The sequence below is a fragment of the Mus musculus genome, chromosome 14 (genome assembly GCF_000001635.26).
Source record: "Mus musculus strain C57BL/6J chromosome 14, GRCm38.p6 C57BL/6J".
NCBI classification, from domain to species: Eukaryota; Metazoa; Chordata; class Mammalia; order Rodentia; family Muridae; genus Mus; species Mus musculus.
In genome coordinates this window covers 34,734,788-34,751,396 of record NC_000080.6, presented here as the reverse complement: position 1 = coordinate 34,751,396, position 16,609 = coordinate 34,734,788, and the positions used below count along the sequence as shown (strand labels likewise).

General features: G+C 37.1%; 1 protein-coding gene across 3 annotated transcripts in view; it reads right to left on the bottom strand.

Annotated features, from left to right (window-relative positions):
- Window positions 1-3,413: 3,413 nt before the first annotated feature.
- Wapl (WAPL cohesin release factor) overlaps window positions 3,414-16,609 on the bottom strand; it is a 75,605-nt gene continuing 62,409 nt past the window's right edge. For 2 of the 3 annotated variants that reach the window (NM_001004436.4, NM_001301330.1), the window contains exons 13-19: window positions 14,552-14,727; window positions 14,011-14,126; window positions 13,377-13,541; window positions 11,959-12,166; window positions 10,252-10,340; window positions 6,493-6,588; window positions 3,414-5,772 (exon numbers count right to left, since the gene is read on the bottom strand). In NM_001004436.4, the coding sequence (NP_001004436.2) occupies window positions 5,707-5,772; window positions 6,493-6,588; window positions 10,252-10,340; window positions 11,959-12,166; window positions 13,377-13,541; window positions 14,011-14,126; window positions 14,552-14,727 (916 nt within the window). In that variant the 3' untranslated portion in view covers window positions 3,414-5,706. The remainder of the gene's footprint in view (window positions 5,773-6,492; window positions 6,589-10,251; window positions 10,341-11,958; window positions 12,167-13,376; window positions 13,542-14,010; window positions 14,127-14,551; window positions 14,728-16,609) is intronic. The other variant, XM_006518824.4, reaches the window with a different exon arrangement.

The following is a 16,609-nucleotide window of genomic DNA, read 5'->3' as shown; positions in this document are numbered from 1 at the left end:
GACTAGTATCACTGAGATGAAATCTTCTAGGAAGTGTGTTCTGAGACCATAACAAAGCTGTGTTCCAGAGATAGCCAAGGTTGTACCTTCTGCTGCAGCTGGACTTGTAAACATGTAAGAGTCACCCAGGTGGTATTTGTTTTGAAGGTATGAAGGTGACGTGAAGAACAGCTGAGGCTTGGCACTATGAGAGGCCATGGAAGGCCATTGGTAAAAGTGGAGTCTCAGTTGCAGTTGATGGCACAGGACTGAAGGGGTGATGGAAAGAAGTTGAGGACCATGAAGAGAGCCTATGAGAGGTTATTGGTGAAGACTAGTTGCAGCAGAAGAGCCCAGCATATTCAAGATGCCAGGGCCATGGAATGACCACCAAGCACAGCAGCAGCAGTGGATTGGAGTCAACCAGAGTGCTACAGAGGGTAGAGATGGAGAGGTCAGATCATGCGTAGTTCCCAGATGTTGAAACAAGAAGTTGTAAAGTTGACCCCAAGATGTTAGATGCCAGAGTCATGTGATACCTGCTGAAGAAAGCTGTTAACAGGTAGTGGAACCAGACCAAGAAAGTTTGTCAACAAAAATGAAAAGAGTTGGAAATGTGAAGACCAAATTGACATCAGCCATGGAGATGCAGAGTGTGGAGTTTGCCCAGCTGCTTTCCGGTCTTGCATTGGGGATTAGTTAAGTGGATGAATCTCAGAAGAGACTTTGAACGTTTAAGATTGTTGAGACTGTTATAGACTTGTGGGGACTTTGAAAGCTGGACTGAATATATTTTTTATGTTATGACTAGGTATAGCCCCCTTAGACTCATGTGTAGAATGTGGTGGTTTGAATATGCCTGGCTCATTGGCACTCTTAAGTGTAGCCTTGTTGGAAGTGTGCCTCTGTCTCCTTCTAACCACGTAGGGGCCAGTATTCTCCTAGCAGCCTTCAGGTGAAGATGCAGAACTCTCAGCTCCTGTTCCATGTCTGCCTGGATGTGCCATGCTTTGGCATTAATGATAATGGACTGGACCTGTAACCCAGCTCCAATTAAATGCTGTCCTTGTAAGAGTTGCCTTGGTCATGGTTTCTGTTCACAACTGTGAGATACTATTACTTGCTGAAGTTGTATTAAAATCTGAAACTATGGTTGTGAATTTACCTACTGATATGATTGTTATTATCACATACTTATAAACACTTCTGTGGTATTAGGATGTTGTGTTCTGTATACACCCCACACCTCGTGATTACAAAATGCTCTTGGAGAAATACATTACTCAGCCCTAAATTATGTCTTACATCAATACTTCATTAGCACTTGCATTGTGTATTTTTACTTTTTCCTTTTTTTCCACTTTAATGTGTCTTTTATTTGTTTATTTTTGAGACAGGGTTTCTCTGTGTAGCCCTGGCTCTCCTGGAACTCACTCTACACCAGGCTGGCCTCGAACTCCCAAGTATCTGGATTAAAGGTGTGCACCACCACTGCCCGGCTTAATGTGTCATTTAAATTCAGCAACTCTAGGTTGTTTCGCAGTCTCACCTTTTAACTAGTTTTGAGTTAATACAATTAGTCACCACGACATTTAGGGGACATCTTTGGCTATTTCTCTTGCAGAGACAGAATTACTTTTCCTGTTCTGATATGTTTTACTTTTGTGAGAGCCAGAGGAAAACTCACACAAGCCCATTTTGCTATTTCTTGCTAGTTTTTGTTACTGTTTCTCCTTCTGTCTAGTGTTCTGCTTTGACTACTCTAGCAACTCAAGCTCTATCTACAGTTTCTGTGCTGTTTGCTCTGAGCATGATGATACCCACCTTCACCACAAACTACTAAATCAACAAATCCTGTAACCGTGTAGTTTCATTTAGTATCTCCTGAATCAATCTCAAAATCTCTGCCTTAACAATGGAATGTTCAGTGTCTACATTCACTATAACAGTCATTATCAATAGACATTCTGGTCATGTTTGGCATATGTACTCTCTGTAGTATGATTTTAGCCAGCAAATTCTTAGAGATGTACAACCTAGGTAGAATGAAAACATTCCTTAAAGCAGCACATGGCACTTGGGGAATTCAAACTACACATATACAGAAGTCAGAGAGAGAAAGAGGTTTGACCAAAACACTCAAGAGTTTGTTCAAAGACATTCTACATAGGGTACTTAATTATATCTCCATCTGGAAGCCATCAACAGAGTTGTCCAAACCTCTTTTTGATCATTCTAAGGGGGAGAAAAAAAAAAAAAAAAAGACCTGAAACATTTTAGAAAGCATTAAAGTTTGCTCAATTTCCCTCTGCTTTATGATTCATCATGAAGAGATTAACAAGGCCAAGTTTGGAAATAGTAATTTGGAGAATCTGGTGTCAAAAGCACAAACCATCAACTGCAGTGATGTGAGGCACCAGTGTTACATATAATGCCCTTAATAGTCACAAGCACTCTATTTCATTTCCAGAGCATTTTTACCTTTTTACAGAGAAATAGTAAAAGGAAAAAAAAAAAACTGTAAAAACTAGCACTTACTAATAAACATTAAATTTGGAGCATTATAATAATGTTTCACACATATTTAATCTATACAACCATCAGGTAGGTCTGTACTGTCTCCCATTTTTCAATGAAGGAAACTGGGTAAATTATAGTTTTAAGAATTTGCTTCAGGGCTGGAGAGATGTGTCATTGGTTAGGAACACTGACTGCTCTTCCAGAGATCCTGAGTTCAATTCCCAGCAACCACATGGTGGCTCACAACCATCTGTAATGGGATCCAAAGCCCTCTTCTGGTGTGACTGAGGACAGCAACATTGTACTCACACACAGAAAATAAATCTTTAAAAAAAAAAAGAATTTGCTCCAACTTAACAGCAACTACCAGAGCTGGGAATCAAACTCCACGTGTGTGATTTAGGTCTTTCCAAGTCTAGCACCTGCACCATTTGTCCACTCTCACAGGTGGCTTTACACTTGTGTATGTGTATAAATGGGGAGAGGAACTGCAAAATTCAGGGGAAAATCCTGTAATCTACTCTTGCGACTAAATCAAGTAAGGCAAGGTTGAGACTATACTTGTAAATCTTAAAAATCTTTAAGGCTAACAAGAAAAAAAAAAGTTAAAAGCTTAAAAAATGGCTATCAAACCTCAAAAGCAAAGAAATTTACCGTCATATTCAGAAAGCCAAAAGTTTTCAAGTAACATAGAGGGCATTCTAAGGATTTAACTATACACTCAGAAAACCACCATCCCTAACCAGCCCAAAGTGCTAAGCGGCTACATCCATTCAGACCAGTACTTACAAGTATATAAAATATTTAAGAAAAATTGGACACTTATGCTCAAATGACACGGTGTGCTGGCCTTAACAAGTTCTGAGACTTCTTCCTCCAAAACAGGTCAATAGACTTATGTTAAAGACAACGTGTGTATTTAAAGTATCAATTTTATTTGAGTTAAAATTATTTACAAAAACCCAAAGACATACTTCATGAAACTGGTACAAACTATTTTTTCCTGCCGTTGGCTTTTGCTCCAAAGATCACAGCTGAGAAATACTGTATAAAATAAAAATAGGATTGGATTCAGAAAAGTATCCTACTGTTCTAATATCCAACTGGTAGTATTTACAGAAGTATTTACAATGGAAAAAAGGTTACCTTAAAACTTTAGTCACTTTGCAAGTCAGCCTCAAGTACCCTAGAATGAGAGTTCTCTGAGGCTAAAACACAGAGACGCACTGCAGTTGGTAAGGTGAGGTCTTCCTCACAGCCCACCCCACCAAACCTGCATCTCATCAGTGCTTGACAATTAGTTAGTATTTTAAAAACAAAACAAAAACTGTTAAACACTGAGGTAAATCAATTCTCAAATGATCACCAGTGTAACAGAAAAATGTAATTCGCCCTGATTGATCTCATCCAACTGTTTACTGTTCTGTTCCCTACCATCTGCCACAGTCAAAAATCTGTCCCCAAATCCAATGATTAATAAATATCAATGTATTTTAAGACAATTAATTAAAATATATCTAAGGAAATTTGTGGACATCATTTACCAGTATGTTTAAAAAAAAATTCACTAAATTAGTTTGGTACTCAGGGCAAATACAGTCTCAATGGTTCCCACATTACACTGGCATACTGTGTTCCTAAAAGGTGACGGACGGGTAGGGGGTTGGGCGGGTAGGAGGAAGAAAACAATTTGCCTAGAGTCAGTTACTTCCTTATAGATTTCCCAACAATCTGCATTATCAAAAATAGGAAGACAATAGAAGGCAGCCACTGCATTTAAAAACATTACAGCTGGCACGGATACAAGAGCCCCGGTTTGTTACTTTATACAAGGAAATAACAAAGTCTAAAATGAGTCAAAGTTAGACTTTTAGCTATTTTCCCCAATACACACCAAACTAATATTTTTATGGCTTTAAGTTTTACAAATCCAATGAAGAAACATGATGTAACTATCTGAAAGGTAATTAAAAGTATTAATGAAACATCTCTGGAAAGCCTGTCCTCAGGCCAATTAATAAAAAAAGGAGAAAATGTATAACCAGTGGTCTGAACAATACAAAAAAAAAAAAGAAAAAAAAAAAAAGAAAAAACAATCTATGAAATTTACCCTATAAACCATGTTCTGTGTGTTCCACAACCATTTTCTAAACAATTGCTCTATGAACATAGAATCTGAATAAAAAAGGGTCTTCTCTACACCAGCAATTTTAAGGCTTTGCGCTTATGCAATTGATCCTGTCACTCTATAGAAGAATATACACGCTATCTGGAAAAACGGATTCCACATTGGTGTTTTAGCTTCCTTATTATATTTACTGAACTGAACATTAGAAAATATATCTAGAGAACGTCCCTCAAAACGTAACAATGTTTCAAGAGCCTCCCCAGCATTAAGTGTAAACTACCCTGGGTTTGTCTATTTTTGCTTAATCCTTTAACAGGGCACATTATCTTATATAACATAATATTCCCTCAAACTGCTATTTGTTTTCTTGTGCCTATAGCTATGACACATAATGGTATGACATTGAATATGGTCATGGTCTCAGAAGTGAAAAATAGTTCAACACCCAAACCTAATCAAGAATAAAAAAATATACTATTAATCCCTTGTGTCTTTGGATTCCATCTCATTTTAAATATAGACAGTAGTTCAGGGAACAACAACCAAAAAATTCACAAAATTATTAAAAGCTTTATTTACGATTGGAATCATTCAACAAAAAGCAAAAGCAAATGAGCCTGAAAAAGGATCTAAGCTGTTGTCTAGAATGTCCTCAGAACATTCAATACCTCAGTAGCTAAGCTGCCTTTGCACCTGACTGGCATGACAACAGTGGCTCAACATACACAGCAGTTGCACTAACAGCAGCACAAATTGCCCTCTTTAAACCTTGCCTGAAATACAGCAAGGAAACAGGGGCAGGTATAGACTCTGCCAAGTAAGTGTATTTAAATACTGCATGGGATTGTTAACAGCCTGAACCTTTTCCCTCATTTTTGATAGCTGCAGATTGATGTAGTAACTGTCATTTAGCAAACGCAGAATGCATGATGAAGAAATCGGGTGATCATAAAAATCCAAACACGAATGAATGATACTGATGAATGTTCTTGGTATATCTTCAAGGACTTCTTTCATGTCTTTTCTTTGTCTAAGGATAGCTTCAGCATTACCAAGCACCTGAAGCAAAGGTAAAGCAGCTAGCAATGTTCCAAATATTCAATCACTCTAGAGATAGACTTCTGGCCTGTTGTTCCAACAGCACACTAAGAGGGGAAGGAGAGAAATTAGAGTTAATACTTAACAAAATGGTAAACAAAAAAAAGTATCAAAGTCTACGTAGTAAAGAGTACACTGAAATTAAATCATTGCCTTAGTAATATAACATTCTGCCACAATAGTTTTCTGTTTGTGGGTGGCATCATCCCACAGCCTAGAAGCACAGCTGGAATAAAAGGAGAAAGCAGATACACAGGCATTCTCTATTAGCTGGCCACTCTGCTCTTCCACGCTGCTCTTGCCACACATGACTAAAAATTTTAGAACTAGCCTGGTGGTGGTGGCGCACGCCTTTGATCCTAGCACTTGAGAGGCAGAAGCAGGCGGATTTCTGAGTTCGAGGCCAGCCTGGTCTACAGGGTGAGTTCCAGGACAGCCAGGGCTACACAGAGAAACCCTGTCTCAAAAAAACAAAAACAAACAGAAAAAAAAACACACACACAAAAATTTAGAACTATAAACCAAAATGTACCTTCTGTAAGCTGCTTATGTTAACTATTTTGCCACAGGGAAGAACAACACTATGGGATTATTATTTTCACCTTCGATGTATTACATTTAAATTGAAAAACACATAAACTAGCCAGGTCCCACTGGTCCAATGGCTGAAACATGTGGATTGCCAGCCTGGGCTACAGTGTTAAGACTTTGTCTGGAAAATAATCAAAAACTCATATAAACTGCAATATACAATAAAAGTTACTTACCGTAAGATTCATGAAGCTTAAGAACTTTTTAAGCATCTCTGTCATTATGGAGAAATCTCCTTCTGGAAGATATTCCCTTACTGTAGTTACATTGATCTGAAGAAACAGATTAAAAACAGTCAAGCTGGTAAAAAATGATACTGTAACTCACTTGATGCTGTTGGCTCTGCTACATATCCCGTAGTCATCTACAAAGGACCCCAAAATTCATACGTCATTTCCAGTCCACATTCACTTACCTATTGTGCAGAAACATTCGGGTCAATTCCCCACTCCATACCACCCTACCCACAGAAACAAAGGGGAAACAACAAAGCTAGCCAAAGCCAAAGGTACAAAGAAACATCTGTGAATATTTAGTTTTGAAAATGCAGAGAAAGGTTTGAAATAAACTGCACAGTTAATTAAATATATAGACAGACTCTACACACAGAGGTGCTTATAAAACAGAAAGATGAAAGAAAATTCTCCATGCTACAAAGGTAAATTAGAAGACAAAAATTAACTAAATCTTTAAAACTTATCATTTGTGATAAATTATGGGGCAAATTCCAGGAAAGGTGACTTTTTTTATTTGATTATTAGCAAAACCAGCGCCCCTCCACACACACACACACACACACACACACACACACACACACACACACACACACACACATATATATATATATATATATATAAAAAATGTGTGTGTGTGTGTGTTTATGTATGAAAAAAAATATAATAAACTCCTAAAATAGGGGCTACAAAGATGGCTCAGCAGTTAAGAACACTAGCTGTTTTACCAGAGAATCTGGGTTTGATTCCCAGCATCTACATATATATAATGGCTCATAATTGTCTTTAACTCCAGTTCCATTGGATCTAATACCCTTCTGGCCTCCAGGCACAAGACACTCCATGTACAGACTTACATGTAGAATATGCTGGCTAGTTTTCTGTCAACTTGCCACAAACTAGAGTCACCTTGAGAAAAAGAACACCAATTGAATTGCTTCCATCAGATTGACCTATACACAAGTCTATGGGGTGTTTTCTTCATTGATAACTGATGGGGCAGACAACCACCTCTAGGCAGGTGGTCTTAGATTGTAGAAAAAGTTGAGCAAGCCAGTAAGCAGGATTCCTAGGAGTTTCTGGCAACTTCCCATCATAGTGGACTATAAACTGTAAGATGAAATAAACCTTTTCCTCTCCAAGTCCTTTTGGTCATGATCTTTTTACAGCAATAAAAAGAAAACTATTATACAGACAAAACATCCATCCAAAGAAGTTTAAATTTAAAGGCCTGCTAAAATAACCATGATCTACAAAAGTAGTCCAATCATCATCACATGTAAACATCCATAATGGTGGAGAAAAGAATGGTTGAGGTAACTCTGAATGACTGCTCAGTAAAAAAGTATGTCTCTACAATAATAAATAGCTCCCATGATGTGAATGAAAGCACTTCATTAGTTCAAATTCCTCTTTACTTGGATATAGAACTAGACATTTATAGTGGCCATGGAAAGGACATTACAACATTCATAGTACAGGAGGTTCAAAGAGGAAAAATATAGCATGGACTATTTGAAAAGCATAACAGCTATCCAAAAGGCATGCTGGCATTGGTAAACAAGAGAAGCAGGCGTAACTGTATGTTCTTAAAGTGACAAGTCAATCCACCATTCCATTGCCGTTGACAAGACAGAGATAAATTAAGAAAGCTAGATCTTGTGAAACTGTGCTAGAGTCAAAGAATACAGAGAGGCAAGAACCAACAACAGCAGGGAGTGCAAATTGGTAGTGAGTGCAAATTGGTAGTGAGTGCAAATTGGTAGTCAAGGTAGGTAAACAGAAAATGGTATCAGACGTTCTTACACTTCCTAAGCATGGGGCCACAGAACAGGGACAGCTTACTGCCCGTAATTATATGTGTGCTTTATCTCTTCCACTTCCACAATGGGAAAGCCAATTCACTTTGTACTTGTGGTAATATCTAGTTTTCTAATTATAAGGATTGACAAAACAACTAATATGCCATAATATACCATATCTGTGGCTGTAACAACTCCACAATACTGTCAACAAATTCAGAAACCCCTTTTTAGGGACACAAAAGCTACAGATTATCCATAATGATCACACATCAGACTAATACAACTTCAAGATCTATTATCAATACACTTAAACATGACTGTCCCAATGTATTAATCACAACAATTAGAAATAAAGGCAACTACTACTGACCTTTCACTTACCTACTACTACCTGTGGCACATATTCCAAAGGGAACACTAACAGTGCTTCCAAGATCCTGTTCACATTGTGGATTTGATGTTCAAATTTGTTTTTTCCAATGGCAACAGACTGTCCCAATACCTATAACCTCCCCTTCTGTGTGACTACAGAGTTAAATAGACACATATTTCTCAGGGATAATTCCTGATGAACATAAGCTACCAACATATTCCTAGCCTGAAGCATGTGGCCCAATGCTTAGCCAGATAGATGGTTATGAAGTCCAAGGATGATGTCTTAAAAAGAAAATGAGGAGGAGGTCCTGTGGGACATTATTTGACTAGATTGGACCTTAAGTATGATCACTTATGACCATGACAAGTGCTTTTATAGACATAAAAATATTTTATTTTGACGGTTTTTAACTATGTGTATATATGTGTATATGCGTGTATATATGTGCGCATGTGGGTTTGTGCATACAGTGCAGGTGTTGTTAGAGGCCAGAGGCACTGGATACCTTGGAGCTGATCTCATAAATGGTTATAAGCCACTTGACATGAGTGCTAGGAACCGAACTCCCAATCCTCTGAAAAGCATCAAGTGCTTTTAAGAGCTGCGCCCGAATCTCCAGCCCATGCTGAGTGCTTTTAACCAAGAAAAAGGACAATAAAACCTGTGCAGGACAAGTTACTCCACTGCGCCACTAAAATGAGCCAAATTTGACTTGGCCAGCTGAGCATAGGTTTTAAACCCTCCCTTCTTTTACATCAACTACAGGTAACAGCAGGGACTTAATCATCCATACCAAGAACTTCCCTGTTATAACAAAAATCATTCTTTCTTTAGAATGTATCCTTAAAAAGGTCAAGAAATATTTTAAAGTCTTTAACATCCCAAACTATTTTAATTTCTTGTATGTAAATCCTTTGGTATGACATTAAAAGTATCTAATTAAGTTTTTGTGAGACCAGGTCTCTAGGCTCAGGTGGGCCAAGAATAATTTTTCTGATCCAACTACCTTCATCTCTCAAATGCTGGGTTGTAGGCATAACTGTCATAACCAGTTTACGTGGCAGAAGGGTCTAAACCCAGGGCTTCAGGCACACTAATCAAGCACATTAGTAATTGAGTTACATCCTGAGGCCCCCTCCCCCAGCTTGCTTTTTAACATCTTAAACAGTTTTGAGTATGACAGATATATCAGTTCTAAAAAATCATAAAGACCAACAAACAAGCCACTACATCTCCGATCTTTCTATAAAAGCCTGTAATGCAAAGGAAATAAAGATGTTCACATTCTATTTTTAAAAAGTTTAAAGGAAACCACTAGGAAGTTATTGAAATATTCTTGACATTTTCTTCTACAGGGAAATAAATAAAACTGTCTAAACAGTCAGCCGCTCTTCTGAAATAAAAAGCATGTATGAACAGGGAAAGTTTTAAACTAAGTGCATCAGGTTAATTAATGGCATGAAGCTGTTGCAAAAAATCTTCAAAGATACAAGAGGCACTTCTGAACTATTATCTACTTACTGGACTTTCCTGGCAGAGACACCCAAGAAGCAGGGCTGTGTAGGAGGCTACGATGCAATCCTCCATGTGTTTGCCAGCATGCTGAAGGGCTGAAAACAGTTAAATAAGTAGTTATTACAGTGCAAAGCTGATATAGACCCCATAACATCAATTATACTGTTATCACCTTAAAAGCTACTAAAAATGATGCATGTACAATTCAGTATCTCAAATTAAAAAAAAAAAAAAAAAAAGAATAAGTGACCCAAATATAAAAACGAAAGTGCAACATACTTAAAAGATTGGTTTTTAGAAGGTCACCAATAACAAAGTGGAAGACAGTTCACAACGTGGAAGTACATAAACATTAATCTGGTAAGATGTTTAGAATTTATAAAGAATTCTTTCAATTTCATAATAAAAGACCAATAACCAGATTAAAAAGTAGGCATGAGACCCAAATAGACATTTCTTCAAATACACAAAAAGACCAAAAAACAAAGATGTTACAAACAATCAGTTTTTAGAGAGCTGTAAATGAAACAAAAAGTTCTTCATCAAATAAAATGACTAAGAAAAATATCCTTCAAGGTAGTCCTGAAGGTGTGAATAAACTGGAACCCTCACATATTGTTGATGGGCTGGTGCTACCACACTGGAAAACAATTAATATCACTGTACTAGTGAAAAAGTATTAAAACAACCCAAAGGGATTCATCAATGCACAAACAGATAAACAAAATGACTATGAAGTGCCTATATGCAGTCATATGCATATATATATATACACATACATACATGTGACTATAAAAACAAGAAACATAGTTCTAACAAATGCCATAAAATGCATCCAACTGAAATAAGTTGATAAGATAGATTGAACCACAGGTCTTCAAGTAAGAGACCGAGTATCAGAACTTAGGGAAGGAATAGCCGAACAGAAAGAAAACAGGCTCAGCATCAATCTAAGTGGAAAGTGTTGAATATATTAAATTTCAAAGCCTTATGGGGCAGTGGTAGCACAGGCCTTAATCCCAATACTAATGAGGGAGTTCTTGGACATTACAAGCCAGACAGGTCTACAGAACAAGTTCTAAGACAGCCAGAGCTATATAGAGATTTTTGTCTCAATAAATCAAACAAGAAACCCCCAAAATCTCAGAGGTTTAGTTACAAAAAGTTATTATGCAGAATGTACATATATACAGCAAATATAATTCGTAAAAACAGTAGGTAGTCAATAAATTCACTAGTAAGGATATTTATTGCCTCTAGCTAGGATGTTATTACTCTTTGCCTAGTAAGCTCTGAGAACTACTCCTGTAAATTTTGATGGAACGCCTCAGTTTAAGGTGAGGCAGATAAAAGAACCTCAGACATTCATACCCTTCTGCTTTAGAAACATAGTCTCATTGAAAAAACCCAGGCTGACCTCCAAGTGGCATTCCTCTGCCTCAGCCTACCTCATGCTAGAATTAAGCTGTGCACTCTCATGCCCAACTTAGCTGCTGCTCTGTACAGAGTAAAGGAGAAGCACCAAACAAGAAAAGTGATCTCTCACTGACACACCATGCTCAAAGACAGAAGAACTACTGTAATTCCAAAGCTTACCTAGACAAACTATAAAGGCATTAACTAAATTATAACAATATGCGAATCAAATGCTAAAAAAGAACTCAAAAACCATTATTCTCACTGTGACTCTATTACTACTTCAGGTTAACATGCCTTTATTGAGGTCAAGTTCTTCATCCTCCTCCTCCTTCTTCTGCTTCTCCTCTGCACCATCAGTCTTTTCAGTTGATACCCACTGTATTTCTCCACTTGTTTCTTGCCACTCTCCACTCTTATCATGCTGAGTGGTAGGAGCATCTTTAATCAATTCATCTGTTTTACTTTCTGCCAATTGTGCTGCTCTCTCTCGTTCGAGAAATAGCTGATAAAAATTATTTTTGAAAATCATTAAAAAGATACTACGAGGTTAGTCAATCCTGAGGTTAGCACTAAACACACATGAACAACACTATAAACTTACAATTGTAATTAAAGAAACACATGTACAACAATTATAATTAAAGAAGTGAGAGGGACACAGGAGTCCCTAGAAAGATATTATAAAAAAAAAAAAAGTAGACATCAAGTACTAACATGTACATAGTGTGATAGTGTTTGAAATAAGAATTATCTGATTTTAAAAAGCTTTTGTCCTACATTTACTGAAAACCAAAACTGAAGTACAAATGCTGGGTTTTTTTTTGTCTGTTTGTTTGTTTTGGTTTTTCAAGACAGGGTTTCTCTGTGTAGTCTTGGCTGTCCTGGAACTCACTTTGTAGACCAGGCTGGCCTCGAACTCAGAAATCCGCCTGCCTCTGCCTCCCGAGTGCTGGGATTAAAGGCGTGCGCCACCACGCCTGGCACAAATACTGTTTTTAAGTAATCTAGTAATGATTTATATTGTAATTCCAAGATTAAAAGTCTCCATTAATTATCTTTAATCCAGGTAACATTTCCAAGGAAATTAAAGGGGAAACAAAAACAAAACAAAAGCAAATTTAAAAATCCCTACCCATTTCTAAAATTAAAAACCAAAGAAATAGACAAACCTACACATACTGGATGAATTAACCGGAAGACCAATAAAAAGCTAAAATATAAACAATAAATATAGAAGCTCTAGAACTAGGTCTTTACATCCTTAGCATTCTTATCGCTGGAGGAAGTGTGTAAGGAAGACTATTCATAGTCCACTATCTATCAGGTATCCATACAAACAAGCGGACATACCAAATCCCTTCTCTTCAATGACTTTTTCTTTTCGTTGCTATGATGTTCAACACAAAAAGCACCTAATATACCCAATCACACTATTTGGGAAAAGTACCAAGTTACTAATGAGAATTATCCAAGTATCAAATGCAGACATTAAAAGGTGTGCTAAATCTACAGACTTTGAAGACAGTATGTACAGCATAGTAACTTTGACAAAACAAAAGAACATTTCTCAAAACTGGTCCAAGAACCCTCTGAAGATCCTAGGGACCCTGTCAGGGAATCTGGACCGTCAGGCTGAGGAGCTCAGCTGACTTCAAGTGCACAGTGGACCTTATAGAATCCATACGATATGCAATTATGTCACTGCTGCTCACCTGCACTAAAGCTTGAACAGCATGAACTTGTCCGGCTAGCCTTAAACTATGATCGCCTTCTCCACTAGAGAAGGAGGAATCAAAGGAACAGGATGTTTGCATGTTGACAAGGCAGTGTCGATTCCGGGCACTATACTCCACCAGGTTTATGAGTAGACCCAATCCCTATAAAACATTTAAAAATATAATCATCACACACAAGAACTTAATGAATGTAATATATATAACTTTGTGTAAATAAAATGTCAAGCAGCATTTTTCCATTTGCAACCACTATGTAAGACAGACACTGTTCTTTCTTTTAGCTGGCTTCCATGAACCGCAGACCTGTCTTATTGTTGGCACAGTCTGGCCTGGCCTTGACTCACGGCCATCCTCCTACTCTACTCTTTACAGTGCTAGGAGGACAGGCACAAGCCACTTAGCTCCCTGAGTTATCAACCACCATTTCATTTATACTTCTATGTCTATGAAAAATGTTTTAAGAACAGAAAAATATGAAGATGTTCATAAGAATCCACCAAAACAAAACAGATTATAATAAATGACAGATTCTTAAATCCAAATTAAAACAAAGTTTCATCATCTAAAGACATGATAAGTACAATTACAAAGTGACCACACTTGAACTTACCAGCACTCGAATATCAAATCTCTGCTCCTGAGGTAGGTACTTTGGAACCTGAAGAACACAGTTCATCGCTGTGCCTATGAGTCCTTCTTGTTCTCCTGTCTTTGTGCTGCCCCACTCTGAAGAATGCAAACAAAAACCTTCCTGATAACACTAATAATCACATTAAAATGATTTTTTTGTTTTGTTTTCCCTTCCTTTCTTTTCTTAGTCCTAGTTTTACTCTAATCCTGCTTGACTCACTTCGTAGTTCAGACTGACTTTAACCTCATGCACTGAGCCTCCCTTGCCTTGCCCCAAGTTAGGATTATAGGTGTAAACACTATACTCGGCTACGAAGTATTCATCTAAAATTTTTATTTTAAAATAACTATTTCTTTAATGAAATACAGAGTTTTGATATTCAAAGACTAATTTACTAGGCAGTTCTAAAAGTAGCTTATGACTATAGGAGCAAGTTAATTATATTAAGGAATATTGTAAATCAGTACATGAAAAACAGAATAGCTTATCTGCAAATGCAACATAAGAAATTATTACTTACCATTATCATTAGTTAAATTGAGCAATACTCCAATTATAGCCCTCATGCAGTCCTCCACTGCTTTGCCCACATGGTTAGTTACATTCTGGTAAGGCAGAGGGTTACTGTCTGCTACACAGATGCTGTTCTCAGCACGGTTGTACTGCTGAATCAGGTCTTCACAATGCTGTAATGCTCTTAAGAGAAAATAAAATGTAAATAATTATGGTATAATTTATTAACTGGGGCCTAAAAAAATACTAAGTTTGTTTTGTTTTCCTGTTTTTAAAGTTACAATGTTAATGTACCACACATGCTAATAATTTTGCTAACTGCAAAATTTTAGTATACTTGATCATTACAATTTCTCTCTAAAGACAGTTAAGGTTGTAAGTTCATTCCATGTTTGTGCATCATGTTTACAGTCCCCACTATAGAGGCGGCTAAGGCAAAGGGTTGTTTTAGCCTAGGAGTTTACTTTTACTAGCTGGGACAAAAGAATAACATCCTGTCTCACACCAACAATTAGCACCACAACAATGGGGGGGGGGGGCTCACAAAACAAACGTGTTACTCACAGGAGCTGTCACATTTTACAGATACCTCAAATACAAAATATATCACCATGATGCTCCCGCCCATAAACCCTGAAGAAATAATGCCAGTTCTCGGTTCCAGTTAGTTGTTATTTAGCAAATAAGAGAATGCTTTCTTAGCAGGTAGAGTATCATATATAAAAGTCACTCGAGGGGCTGGTGAGATGGCTCAGTGGGTAAGAGCACCCGACTGCTCTTCCGAAGGTCTGGAGTTCAAATCCCAGCAACCACATGGTGGCTCACAACCATCTGTAATGAGATCTGACTCCCTCTTCTGGAGTGTCTGAAGATAGCTACAGTGTACTTACATATAATAAATAAATAAATCTTTAAAAAAAAAAAGTTACTCGATAAAGATGACTATCAAATAAATGCCTGACATATGTTAAGACAAATCATTATTTTTAATTGAGGAACATTAACAGGTCTTCTGGCAGCTACATCCAATGATTCCCAAGTCTGACACACACTAACAAGGAAGTAGAATGCTAACACAAGTCTATCTGTAAATTCTGATTATTTTTAATAAGTGTGTATGATATGTGTGTAAGCAAAGATTCCATATCACCCATATGGAGGTCAGAAGACAACTTTGTAGAGTAGATGCACGTCTTAAAGCTTTGCATGGTTTCTGGTCAAGTCTATACTACAAGTTTCTTTACCTGCTGAGTCATCGCTCCAGCTGCCAAGGCATCTTTCGACCATCAAATCCACTATTTTTTTTTCAAGTCTAACACAGATCAAGTAAACTGGCGTTGTCAGTTTATTTTTCATGAATTGCATACCACATCAAACCCGTAAAGAAAAATTCTACATATTTAATCTATTCCTAGCTTATTTTTAATATGCAATGAGGAAATCCTGTAAGGTTCCTAATATTTTACAGTTCTTGGTTAGAAAGATGTTCTTTTACTGTCAAACCTAAAAAATTTGCTTCTTTAATGTTTGAGGATGTTGACAACATTTCCCTGTTGCTATTAGTAACTAAACTGTCTGTGCTAAATATTACTAAGTATCTATAAGTGTTTTCTTGAAAGCTATAGGTGAATGCTATTTCCCAAAACCCAATTCTGACTTTTATCACCACTTCTACAAACATTTCACAAGAAAACCCCATGCAAGAGATGAAATATGTCACATTAAATACTTCTTTACTAAGGCAATTCTCAGAGACTAAGAAGCATAAGAAAACAACTTTAAAATCACGAATAATATTTTTAAATGAAAAAACAAACAAACAAACAAAAAACCAGGGAGTAGGACTAACTGACAGACCACTTGGCTGGTATAAGCATAGGTTCCATTTCTACTGCTACTAAAAAACAAACAAATCAATCAACCAACCCCAACCACCACCCGCCAAATAAAATACAATGCAAAACATATTTAATCTTCAAGGAAGTTCCTTGATAAGGAAGAATTGCTTATGTTAAGGATAATAATGTGCTATAAAATTAACAAAATTACATTAAAACAGGAAATG